We start from the raw sequence: 12,266 nt of genomic DNA on the forward strand, positions 1-12,266 counted from the left end.
TTGCTGGATAACACTTTGCGTGAGCTGCTCTTTTTATTGTGGTGAGTAACACACGCTCTGCTTGCAATAGCTTATGCTTGGGTTAATTCGCTGGAACTTACCCAGCAAACTGAAAGAGGGATTCTGTTAATCAGAGAGTTATGTACATACAAAACCCCTTCTTTAGAATGGCACTTTTTCATTTTTGTATCCTAATAGGGTCCTCAAGGGCCAAATGGACACCCAGGGCCACCTGTGAGTATTATTATTATTATTATTATTATTATTATTATTATTATTATTATTATTTAGTAGTAGTAGTAGTCGTAGTAATCTTAGTAGTATTAGTATTGCCCCTTCATCTAGAACATGTATTTTTGTAATGTTAATTCATAAATAAATAATACATTTCTACAAATGTCTGTATATTTAAATGACAAATAAAGTCTGATATCCTGTAGTTGTAAATACAGCTTGACAGCCTGTTGTTGTTGGGTTATATGTAAATACATGTTTTTTTTTGTTTTGTTTTTTTTAAGGGTCCACCTGGGCCTCCAGGACCAATGGTAAGAACTGGGAAATTCTACCATTTTTTTTAGGAGTCCTCTCCTTTTATCTCCAGAGCAGGGAGTAGAGCTACCCCCCGACAATGGCAATGCAGTTTCCCAGCATGCCACACAAGCCTGTCCTGGAGGTGCCAGCCTCACACAAGGAGAGGCTGTGTCTACATGCCTTTCCAAATCTCTTCTTGAGGCTGTCTGCAAAGGTGCTCAGTGCCAGTTGTGCTAAATTGTATAGTTTTTCTGTCCACTGGAGGTTTAAAATGAGATTCCCTTCCCACCAAACTAATTGACCTTAGTCTGACTAGTGCATGGACACACTGGGTCCTATTCCATTGTGATGTAATTATAAGCCATGACTTTTTTGTTTTGTAATGTAATCGCCATTTCTGTAATTACACCTGCTTCATATATTCCTTTTACTCTTTCTATTTATACATCCCTTAAACTGTGATAAATAACTGAAAAACAAAGGGGAATTTTCAACAGAACTTAACAAAGGGAAATCCAGGCCATTGTCACTAAAGTTCTATTGGTCTTTCTGTAGACAATTCCCTTTCCGTGACAGTTCCATTGTCATCAGAGGCATATTTACTGAAAGTTCAGATTCCTGTTCTTTTAAGCACCTACTAATCTATAACATGTATGTCTTTGATAGAAACAAATGGATATTAACTCAGCCATTCACGCCTTGATTAAATCCAACACAGCTTTGCAACTGGAGGTACAAGCTCTTCCTTTCATTTTCTTAAGTAGCAAAAATGCTATAGATTGGTATAAGTTGAAAATGATTACTCTTTTTTCTGATTATGAATGGTCAATGGGATGCTACTGAAAAGTACCATCTTAAAGCTAGAAAGTAAGATTTGTGTTCACATTTCAAGTGTATTGTATAAACAATAAGACTGTTAAAGTTCATTTAGAAAGGATTTTGTGAAGAGGCAGTTTTATAGCTTGACAGGGTCATACTGTATAAATACAGATAATACAGATCATCTAATGATAAAAAAATATTTTGAATAATTATTTAACAAGATTTTTTTTCCTCCTTTTTTCCTGTTTCCGAAAATATATATATATATATATATATATATATATATATATATATATATAATATATATATATATATATTCTATATATAGACCGAAAGACAACGTAGGCTTATTTTGCATTAAAAAAATAATATATATATATTTAAATTACGATTGAAATGTAACTTGCTGGCTGCTTTTTAAACTATTTTTTAAAATTCTCTCCACAAATAAAATACAATGTATAATTGACTGGGCTTCTTTTTACCACTTGTCTGCTGTGCTGATATTTCTTGCTGCATGCTGTGTTTTAATTATAATTTTTTTAAATTTAAATGTTTTATGTCAATTAACTGCATGTGGCTGTGCTGCCTTTCTCATAACAACACGTGGTGCAGAGTTACATGAACAATGATATGCCTTCGCTAGATAAAAGTGCAGAGATCTTCCAAACTCTACACTACCTAAGCAATCTAATGCAGAGTATAAAGAACCCTCTAGGCACTCAAGATAACCCAGCACGGATCTGCAGGGACTTGCTGAACTGTGAACACACACTGTCAGATGGTAAGCACATGCAGACTTACTTTGGATGGAAATACCTGATGCAACATCTGATATTTCTAGTGCAAACAATTAGGCTTGATCATCAGTCACTGATTTTTGTTTGGTTTATGTGTGTGTGCAGGAAAATACTGGATAGATCCCAATCTGGGATGCCCATCTGATGCTATTGAGGTTTTCTGTAATTTTACTGCTGGTGGTCAGACGTGCCTAAACCCCGTGTCAGCATCCAAGGTAGGTTCACCGTGTTCCTAACTATTACACCCTGTGCAGTCAGTTTACCTGTGGATTTTGTTGTGCTTTATAATTCAAGAAAGTGCACCAAGACAAAAGAGATACATTTCAATTGTATTAAAAGACAAACGCTAAAAGAGATATAGCTCAAATAAGCAATAAAGATACCACCAGAATAGTAGATGGAATGCCAGTTAGACACACTGAGAAACTACAGTATACATAAACAAACATAAAAGCTGAGTAGCCCTGGCCTCGATGCTGAAAGCTTAACCCGTTCAGTCCTGTATTATTGCTAAGTTTTGTAATTCAAAAAGGAACTCCTTTATTGAGCATACGTGAGAACTTGACAAAAACAATATTTATAGTGCCACCAGGACTGAAAGGGTTAAATACATTCTCAACCCAGACCTACCGATTGGCCAGACTCAAGGGGACAAACGGAACTGGCAAGTAAAACCACCCCACTTCCTCAGCTTGCTATATTCCGCCATAGCAGTAGTGAACACAGATGCTAAACCTGTTCAGAGGGTACAGCTCCCATATCAAACACCAGAGCATTTGCATCAGCATAATGAGTGTTTTACAAATTGAAGAAATATTAATTACACAGTTTTGCTACACAGCTTGGATTTGCATGTAATCAAGCTTCTTGTACTTTGTTGGTTCCCAGTGTCTCAATGGTCACTTGTGAATACACTGCAAGCAGTAGCTAGAGAATGGATTATAGAAATGCTGGGGCAGCAAATTGTAGCCAGCCTAAGAATTGCCAGAAAAACATGACCAATAAATCCAGGGTTCTCAATAAAAACAAATAAATAAATAAAAACAAATAAATAAATAAAAACTACGGTTGATTCCACTCACTTGCAGTGTGCATTTCTGTCAGGTGAATAAACAAGTGGATTCTTGATTTTGGATACTGGATTTCTCAGCGCCTTCTTATATTACTTAGATTCCTATAGTAAAGTGAGCAATAAGGAAAACAATATTATCTTTTCTTTATAAGTATACAGTATGTGATTGCAGGCATTTTGTTAAGTATATTACATCTGCAGCATTGGCATAAAAAAAAAGTTGTGTTTCTGTGTTTATTTGCTTTACAGACAGATTGTTTGTGGTTAATAAAGCAAATAAGAATTTGTTTTTTGTTTTTATTCTAAGGCCAAGTTTTTGTACAATAATTCAAAGTAACATTTCAGTTAAAATGTAAGGTTGTAGTTAAGGCATACCCAATACGTTAGCATTAAAGCATGTACTGTATTTATTGAAGGTACTCATGACTTCAAGGTAATGTTGCATTTTACTCACACAAATGCTGTCATGAACGCTATATAAATGTGCCTGTGGTGAAGTGCTCGTAGGATCCAGAAAACCACCCAACAAATTCAGAATCTGGCTATTACCAATCAACACTGCATTTACACATCCATATTCACGCATATTCAAGCAAGTACCTATCTAGAAATAATGTCTTATCTACTCCCATAAGGGAAGGATGGTCACTCGAATCATACACATTTATATGATTCCTAGGGTAAGACTTTGTACATGCCATCCCTTGGAACATGCAGTCTGTTGAACCATAGAAAAACAACCTGTCTGATCCTTGGTGTCAGCATTTCCACTGACAGACACCTGCTCTTTTTAATTAGATAGCACACGTCGGTGGCCAGACCTCTTCAGTTCTGCACAAAAAGTGTGGGGAAGCTGTGTGTCTTTGTGACAGGATAGCGTCACGGCCCAAGATGTTACCAGCAGGAATTAGAGACTCAGAGACAGAAGCTGCAGAGAAGCGCTGTTGCACATTTTATTAAACAAAAAAAAAACTAAACATAGGAACAAATAAACTGACACAAGGGCCAAAATAAAAGGTTAAACAAAACAATTGTGTTGTCAGGCTGGGCATTCGCCTTCACTGACCATGTTCTCCAAAAACAATGCAAAAGTTGCAGCACTCACCTAAACTAGCACCACCTACTCCTACCTCCGACCTCCCACCACCCACCTATGACCTCCCTTAGTGCTGGAGACCCTCAGTGGTGGTCTCTCATTGCTAGGTAGTGACCCGCAAAGAAAGTCTGGACAGCCAGTGTTTTGTTCTGGTCTGGTCTTTGTTTTAAATTGTTATGGTTGCAGTATCTTAGTGATAGTGATTGACGTGTCCATTAGAAATAAAACAATTGCTGGAATGGTGCTTGTATCTATTTTTAGCATCTTATAAAGCATCAAGTTGGCACAGTATTGGTATCCAAGGATGTAGGTGCCACCTGGCATTCCAGGAATCTCACAGGTGGGCACACAACAGCATTCCAGAATATAAATACTGTGGATGGAATACAATTATAATGACGGTGCTGCTGTGGCATTATAGTAGCTAAAGAAGTGCCTAATAACAGATAAAGACCATTGCAGTTCTGTTATATAATGCTACTGTAATACGCCAACAACATCCATATTTCTATTTTCTTTGTGTTGTTTTTCTGTTAATACTTTAACAGAACTCTTTGGGTATCAGCAACATGATTAACCTCAGATAGTTAAAATGTAATGTTTTTAAATAACAGCAATTCTACCTGGTTTTTGTTCCTGTTTATATTGTAGGTGGAGTTTGGAATTGGAAAAGTACAGATGAACTTTCTTCATTTGCTGAACACAGAAGCCACACATACCATAACAATCCACTGTCTGAACACTCCTGTCTGGAATACCACAGATGCAGATCGACAGAGGAATTCTGTTTGCTTCAGGGGCTGGAATGGACAGATGTTTGAGGCAAACACATTACTTGAACCACGTGTGCTACTAGATGAATGCAAGGTAATAAACAAGACTTTGCTTAAAACATAAGGTGGAGATTTGATTGAGCCTAACCATATGTGAACAGGATGGCTGCAGTGGTGATGTCAGATCAGAAAGGAACACACACAAACAGGTACTGGTGAGGCAAAACTGAAACGCTACGGCACACAGTTCTTTTATTTAAATAATAAAACAAAACACAACTACACAAAAGAAAAGGGCACATTGGCCAAACAAACAAACAATAAACAATAACAAGTATTGTGCTGGTAAATAAACCAGCATGTTTAGCAATTGTTGTGTCTCTGTGGTTACTAATATTATCTCCTGTCCACACTCGTTCTCCACTCTGAACCCCCTTCTTCGAGCAAGGAAAGCTGCAGGCTTTTATATTCTGGCTGAGGGGTTAACTAGCTATTAATTATCTTATTACCCCTCGTCCAGAGTCTGCACAAGTTTAATAATGATGCGTGGCTGTAAGCTAGTTAAATAATCAGTAGCTGATTAGTCACTCATCCTCACAAGGTTTTAAAATCAAAAATACAAAACAATAACAAATAATGGCGGCTTTTCGTCTGCTCCACAAACAATAATCATACAAATAATAATATAAACAGCTCACATATATATTTATATAACTAGGGGCGAGACACTCCACCACACCAATACATGCCACCTGAGGCTGTTAACTTGCTGTCAAATGAATCATGTGAATTTCCCACAAAACAATTACAAGATAAATTCTGCTTCCCATTCCATGAGTTTGATTGACTTTGATAAAACAAAACATGATTTATTTAGACAGTACGGCCAAAATACTATAGTTCTCTTGATTAGACATACTCAAGGTTAGTATACAATTAGTCAATATTAACACTTCCTCCAGTTATCACTTGTCTCCAGCATGGTTATCTTCTGGATATGATCTTTAGGAAGTTTAAAAACAATTATATTTGCATGTAACAACAACCATTGTTAACAGTTTCATGCTTTTTTGTGTTTGCAGATTGAGGATGGCAGTTGGCGTCAGTCACGGTTTTTATTCCACACTCAGGACAGTAATCAGCTTCCCATTACAGAAATTCAACGACTGCCTCGTCTCAAGAGTGGGCAGCAGTACAGAGTGGAGGTGGGTCCTGTCTGCTTTCTCTGAAGAACCTCAGAGTGCACAGACCCTACCTGCCTCTCGTTAGGAAGTCGCTTTGAACAACACGTCATTGTCAACGTCCTCACTGTGAGAGACCATGAAGAGATACATGACCAATGCATGACGTGGACCCTTTCAGGAAGGACCCTTTCTATGGAGATAAAAAAAAAACTTTACTAAGGAAGCACAGGACTACGGTTTATATATATATGTAAAAAACACATACAGTTGTACTCCAAAGTTTACATACCCCAATGGAAGTTTCTCAAATAAAGAATGTTAGGAAAAATCTTTTGTAGCAAAAGTTTTGCTGTTGTGGATGAGGAACAAAAGTTAAGAAACAGATGCCTACAATTATTTATTTCAGTAATTTTTTTTGCAAAACTCCAATGCAAATTCAAAACTATTCATACCCTTTTATGCTATAATAGTATTGTCTACAAGGTGCTAGAAATTTCAATATGATAATGCAAAACCTAATTCTAGAAAAATGGATTGTAGATGAACATTCTTCGAGAGTTTAAAAGGGTTAGCCATAGGATGATTGCTGTCATTACCAATAAGTCAATAAGGGAAAAAGTAAAATGCTATCTGAAGACTTTAGACAGAAAATGATTTATTGTCCTAAAGTTTGAGAAGGATACAAGAAGATTTCCAAGCATTTGTGTTTCCCAATTACAGCTATTGTTTCTATTATCAAGAAGTAGAAGACTAGTGATACTGTCATAATGCTCCCTTTGTCTGGTAGAAGGAAGGTTCTCTCACCAAGAACAAGTAGAATAATTGTGAGGAAAGTTAATAACAATCCGAGATTGACTGCCAAAGATATTCAGGCGTTGTGAAAGGATGGCTGTAGGGATGACGCCATACCTAAAACAGAAATCACAACAAGCAATGGCTGTGTAAACTGAGACACTACGACGCTCAGTGTTTTATTAAATAATTAAATAATCAGTTTAAACAAAACAATAGACTTTGTAAAATAAACAGCACATTGGCCAAAAGAGACAAACAATAATGAATCAAGTATCATGCAAGTTGTTCCAGCATGAGTAGCAATTGTTATTTTTAGTTATTTCTTTTTACCTGTCTCCACACCTGTTCTCCACTCACGAAAACACTCCCTGTGTGTGTAGCTACAGCTGCAGGTCTTTATAGTGGTGCCCGAGGAATGACTAAATAACAATTATCTCATCAACCCCTCTGTCACATTTTACATGGGTTTACTAAAGATGTGTAACTGTCAGCCAATTCAATAATTTCTAGCCGACAGTCACGCATTCTCACAAGGTATTTTAAGCAATAACAAATAAATAGATGGCGGACCGCACCTCGCTCGCTATGGTTAAGGAAGAATAAAATCAAGGTTCTGGAATGGCCTAGTCAAAGTCCCGATCTAAATCCGATTGAGAATCTTTGGTATGAGCTGAAGGCAGCTGTGCACAACAGAAGTCCTTGGAATTTGAATGAACTGGAACAATTTTGCATTGAAGAATGGTCAAAAATCACCAAAAGCCAAAAGCTGACTGACAAATATCCTAATTGTTTAAAGAGGTTATTATTGCTAAAGGTGCTACTAGCTATTAATTTAATTTTCCTTATCAGGGTACGAATACTTTTGATTTAGCATGTTTGGAGTTTTGCAATACAATTGCTGAAATAAATAACCGTAGACGTCTATTGTTGTAACTTTTTGTTCCCTCATCCACAAAAGCAAAACTTTTGCTACAAAAGATTTTTCCTAAACTTATTTGTCTGAGAAATTTCTAGAAACAGATTTGCATTGGGGTATGTAAACTTTTGACTATAACTGTATATATAAAATTAAATATTTGTCAAAATATATGAAAGGGTGCTTTCTTCTATAGTTTCCTGGAAGAGTGAAATCTTTCAGGGCCACTGCAGATATCATCAGAAACTTGGCCAGCACTCTTCAGCTCCATAGTAAAAGTTGGAGATATGGCCAGGATCATAGCAAACTAAAAAGTTCCCAAACGTGCAATAGCGTGTGGAATATTAATTAGTGCATTCTAGCCCATATTTTCATCAATCTTTTAGTCAAACCTTTTGTCTAATAGATGGTGCTCTACCTCCAATCTGTTTAGTCCTTTTTACCATCGTGCTTTAAGTAAACTAAAGGTACTTGCGATTTTTAGTGAAAGAAAAAAGTATCTATTTTTATTTCAAGCTGTATGTACTGGTTACATCAAGGTGGTTTCTTCTGTTGTAAAAGTACTGATTTGAAATCCTTTTCTGGTCACTTATTTCAACAGACTTTATTTATATGAACTGTTTTGTTGATAAAATACCTGTCAAGTTTGAATTTTTTGTTGTTGAAGTGCTGTGCTCACAGTAGCACATCATACACGGTGCGTGTAGATATGGCAAGTTTCAGCCAGTGTAAGGAATGTTGTAGAGCAACTTCAATATTTTTTGTTATTTTGTGTTTAGTTTATGGAGTGTAGTTTGCTATTTTATTATGGATATAAATGAACCATTGGTGTCATTCGAGAAAGTCTTTTCCTGTGTATATTTTGACATTGTTGGTTTATTTATATGATATATTTTTCCAGTTACTGTACCACAGTCCTCATGCCAACATTTTAACCATTTGGTTTTCTTGATGCAGTCCACTTCTGTAGAATTCTCAGCATTATTAAAATAGATTAGTTTGTGCATAACAAACTGGCAGCTACCACAAGCCAGAATTCAGTATATTTATCAGTTTTATTCAAGTTGTTACAATTGTGATGATATAATATTGTAGCTGCATTAAGGACATTTGCATTTTTGTAAATACAAAATGTGCCAAAAATAAATAAAATAAAAGTATTCCTAACCCTAAAGAATCTGTTTTCACTACCTATGAGAAATGAAATCATACTGTTTTTTCTGTTGTCCTCTATGCCCCACCCCCCAGATACAGTGGTTCCCATGAGTATTGTTATTCCCTTTAGAAGCATGCATTTAAATTTGATTATGACAGTATGTATCAATTTTTTTACACCAAGGTTGTTCATTGTCTGTAGGCCAAACTACCCAGGTTAGCAAGCATTTCAGCAAAGTTACACTAATGTTCTATTTATTTATTTATGTATTTTACTTACTTACTAATATAATGTCAGGAAGGCTTGGGCTATGGAAATACAGTACCCACTGTTCTACGCATAGGTTCTCAGTTTCATAACTCTGGCAGGTGACAATAGCATAAAGTATTCTTTACATTCATACAGTTAATTCCATGCATGACGATAATCACTTTATGCCAGTGTGTGAAAGCGTTTACCCATTACAGATCCGGCCTAGATCAATTGCTTTAATTGAACCTGCAGTAATACCATAGCAATGGATCCATATCTTGAGGGTTACTTATTGAAATCAATCTACCTGTGGAATTTAAATTCCTCACATATTCCAGACAGGGAGAGGCTGCGTTGGCTTCCTTGTAATGTTACTAGGATTATTTCCAGTGATCTGAGCTGCACACCTGCTCCTCATGTCTTTTTATTACAAAAAAGGTGATAGATTTTAATCAACAAAATATGTGTGTTGAACTGGTTGCCTTGGAGATGCACCTTTCACATTCCTGAACAAGTTAAGGTGCACCCCTAACATACCTTATACACACACACACACACACACACACACACACACACTGCTGTCTAATGCCTAGAAAGAAATTTACTGAAGATCTGACTTCACTTTTATGAGAAAAATTTTACTTCCATTTTTTTCTAACGTGCACATTAAAATCATATGAATTGAAATGTAATTTTTAATAAATTGTACGTTTTAATAAATTATCCCTTTCAGCTCCAAGTAGAGAGGTCATTATCCTATGGTAGCTGCATATACAAACAAACACAAAAAAAATGTGTTCTTTTTATAGTATTAATATCTTTGCCTCCAGCTCGGGAACTGTCGCTGTGGTAAATGACCATGTCGGTAATGACCACTGCTTCAGACAATAATAGTGAAGTAGAAAATAAGACGCTTTTGTCCTGAGCCTATCAGAAAAGAATATGTGTTGCCCAATGTACACAGCCCCTTCCAAGCTGCCCCCACCCATCACTGCTCTTCAGTTCAACACTACAGCATACAAGTGTTTTACATGTTTTAGTGCAGAAAGGTTTTTGTGAAATGATCTTTGTTTTTGGAATAGGTTAAGCCAAACTGAAACTGAACTGACTTATTAGAAGTGCTTTCTTTATATTTAGTTTAAACCCTTTTACAGTGCCTTGCAAAAGTATTCAGACCCGTCCTATGGTGTCCCATTTTGTGAAATTACAAAATGATGCATACACATTTTTTTAAAACTTAATATTTTTTTTTCAAAACTTGAATGCTCAAACTGAGGACTTCTAAGGGTAAGATAAATTACAGTAAATGTCAGCAAAAACTAAAGAGAAAAAAACTGAAATATGTTGATTGCATAAGTATTCAGACCCGTCAACTCAATATTTGGTGGAAGCACCTTTAGCAGCAATTACAGCCGCAAGTGTTTTTGGGTAAGTCTACCAACTTTGCCCACTGGCTTGGTGCAATTTGTGCCCATTCTTCTTGGCAGATTTGCTCAAGCTCTGTCATGTTGCTTGGGGATCGCTTATGGACAGCAGTTTTCAAGTCTTTCCACAGATTCTCAGTAGGATTCAAGCCAGGACTTTGACTGGGCCACTCAAGGACATTCACTTTCTTATTCTTAAGCCACTCCAGTGTAGCTCTGGTCTTGCGCTTTGGATCATTGTCCTGCTGAAAGGTGAATTTTCGCTTCAGTTTTAAGTCTTTAGCACACTGAAACAGGTTTTCTTCTAGTATCTGCCTGTACTTTGCTCCATCCATTTTTCCTTCAATCCTAACCAGCTTTCCACTCTCTGCTGAGGAGAAGCATCCCCATAGCATGATTATGCCACCACCATGCTTGATTGTAGGGATAGTGTTGACTGGGAGATGTGCTGTGTTGGGTCTGCGCCAAACGTAACGCTTGGCATTTAGACCAAAAATTCCAATTTGGTCTCGTCTGACTACAACACCTTTTGCCACATTTTTGCAGGATCACTCAGGTGCTTTGTTGCAAACTCCATGCAGGCTTTGAGATGGCTTATTTTTAGTAATGGCTTAGTTCTTGCCATACAGGCTACTTTTGTGAAGTGTTCTGGATATTGTTGACTAATGCACATTTTCTCAGCCATTGAACTCTGAGCTCTTTCAAAGTTTTCGTTGGCCTCACAGTGGCATCCCTCACCAGTATCCTCCTTGCCCAGCTGCTCAGTTTGGAGGGACAGCCTGATCTAGGCAGTGTCTGGATGGTACAATGCACCTTCCATTTCTTGATGATTGAGTAGACTGTGTCTGAGTCTTTGCTTGAAATTCACTACCTGACCAAGGAACCTCACAGAGAGAGGTGTTTTTATTCTGAAATCATGAGAACCACTAATATTGCACACAGACAGAGGGCATTCAACTAATTATGTGACTCATTAAGGTCATTTTGTGCACCTGAATTAATTTAGGTTTGCCACAGCAAAGGGTTTGAATACTTATGCAATCAAGATTTTTCCATTTTTATTTCATATTAATTATCTATTTACTTCTTTTTTTTGTTTTTGCTTTGAATGTGTGGAGTAGGTTGTGTATAAAACACATATTAATTCCTACTTCAAAGTGTCATGACTGCAAGCTTTAAAGCAACAAAATGTGAAAACTGTGAGAGGGTCTGAATACTTTTGCAAAGCACTGTATATATGTTGTCACCGGCTCCAATTAAAAAAAAAATACACTGAAATCCAACTAAGAAAACATAATTTAAGTAGCCTCACAGCTCCACTTCAAAATAGGACCATTGTGAGCAGACTGTTGTGTATGATAAATGCACCATCATCCTTCAGAACCCTCAAAGCCAGCTCTATACTTTAGCTGAGGGCAGAGTGATTAGAGTACAGAGCCCCACTG

General features: G+C 36.8%; 1 protein-coding gene across 1 annotated transcript in view; it reads left to right on the forward strand.

The window, feature by feature from the left end:
- Positions 1-7,841, forward strand: part of LOC121331059 (collagen alpha-1(XXIV) chain-like) — a 125,891-nt gene extending 118,050 nt beyond the window's left edge. The window contains exons 54-60 of the mRNA XM_041278206.1: positions 199-234; positions 519-545; positions 1,198-1,263; positions 1,969-2,137; positions 2,259-2,368; positions 4,973-5,188; positions 6,177-7,841. Of these exons, the coding sequence (XP_041134140.1) occupies positions 199-234; positions 519-545; positions 1,198-1,263; positions 1,969-2,137; positions 2,259-2,368; positions 4,973-5,188; positions 6,177-6,323 (771 nt within the window). The 3' untranslated portion in view covers positions 6,324-7,841. The remainder of the gene's footprint in view (positions 1-198; positions 235-518; positions 546-1,197; positions 1,264-1,968; positions 2,138-2,258; positions 2,369-4,972; positions 5,189-6,176) is intronic.
- Positions 7,842-12,266: the final 4,425 nt, after the last annotated feature.

Source organism: Polyodon spathula, chromosome 18 (assembly GCF_017654505.1).
Source record: "Polyodon spathula isolate WHYD16114869_AA chromosome 18, ASM1765450v1, whole genome shotgun sequence".
NCBI classification, from domain to species: Eukaryota; Metazoa; Chordata; class Actinopteri; order Acipenseriformes; family Polyodontidae; genus Polyodon; species Polyodon spathula.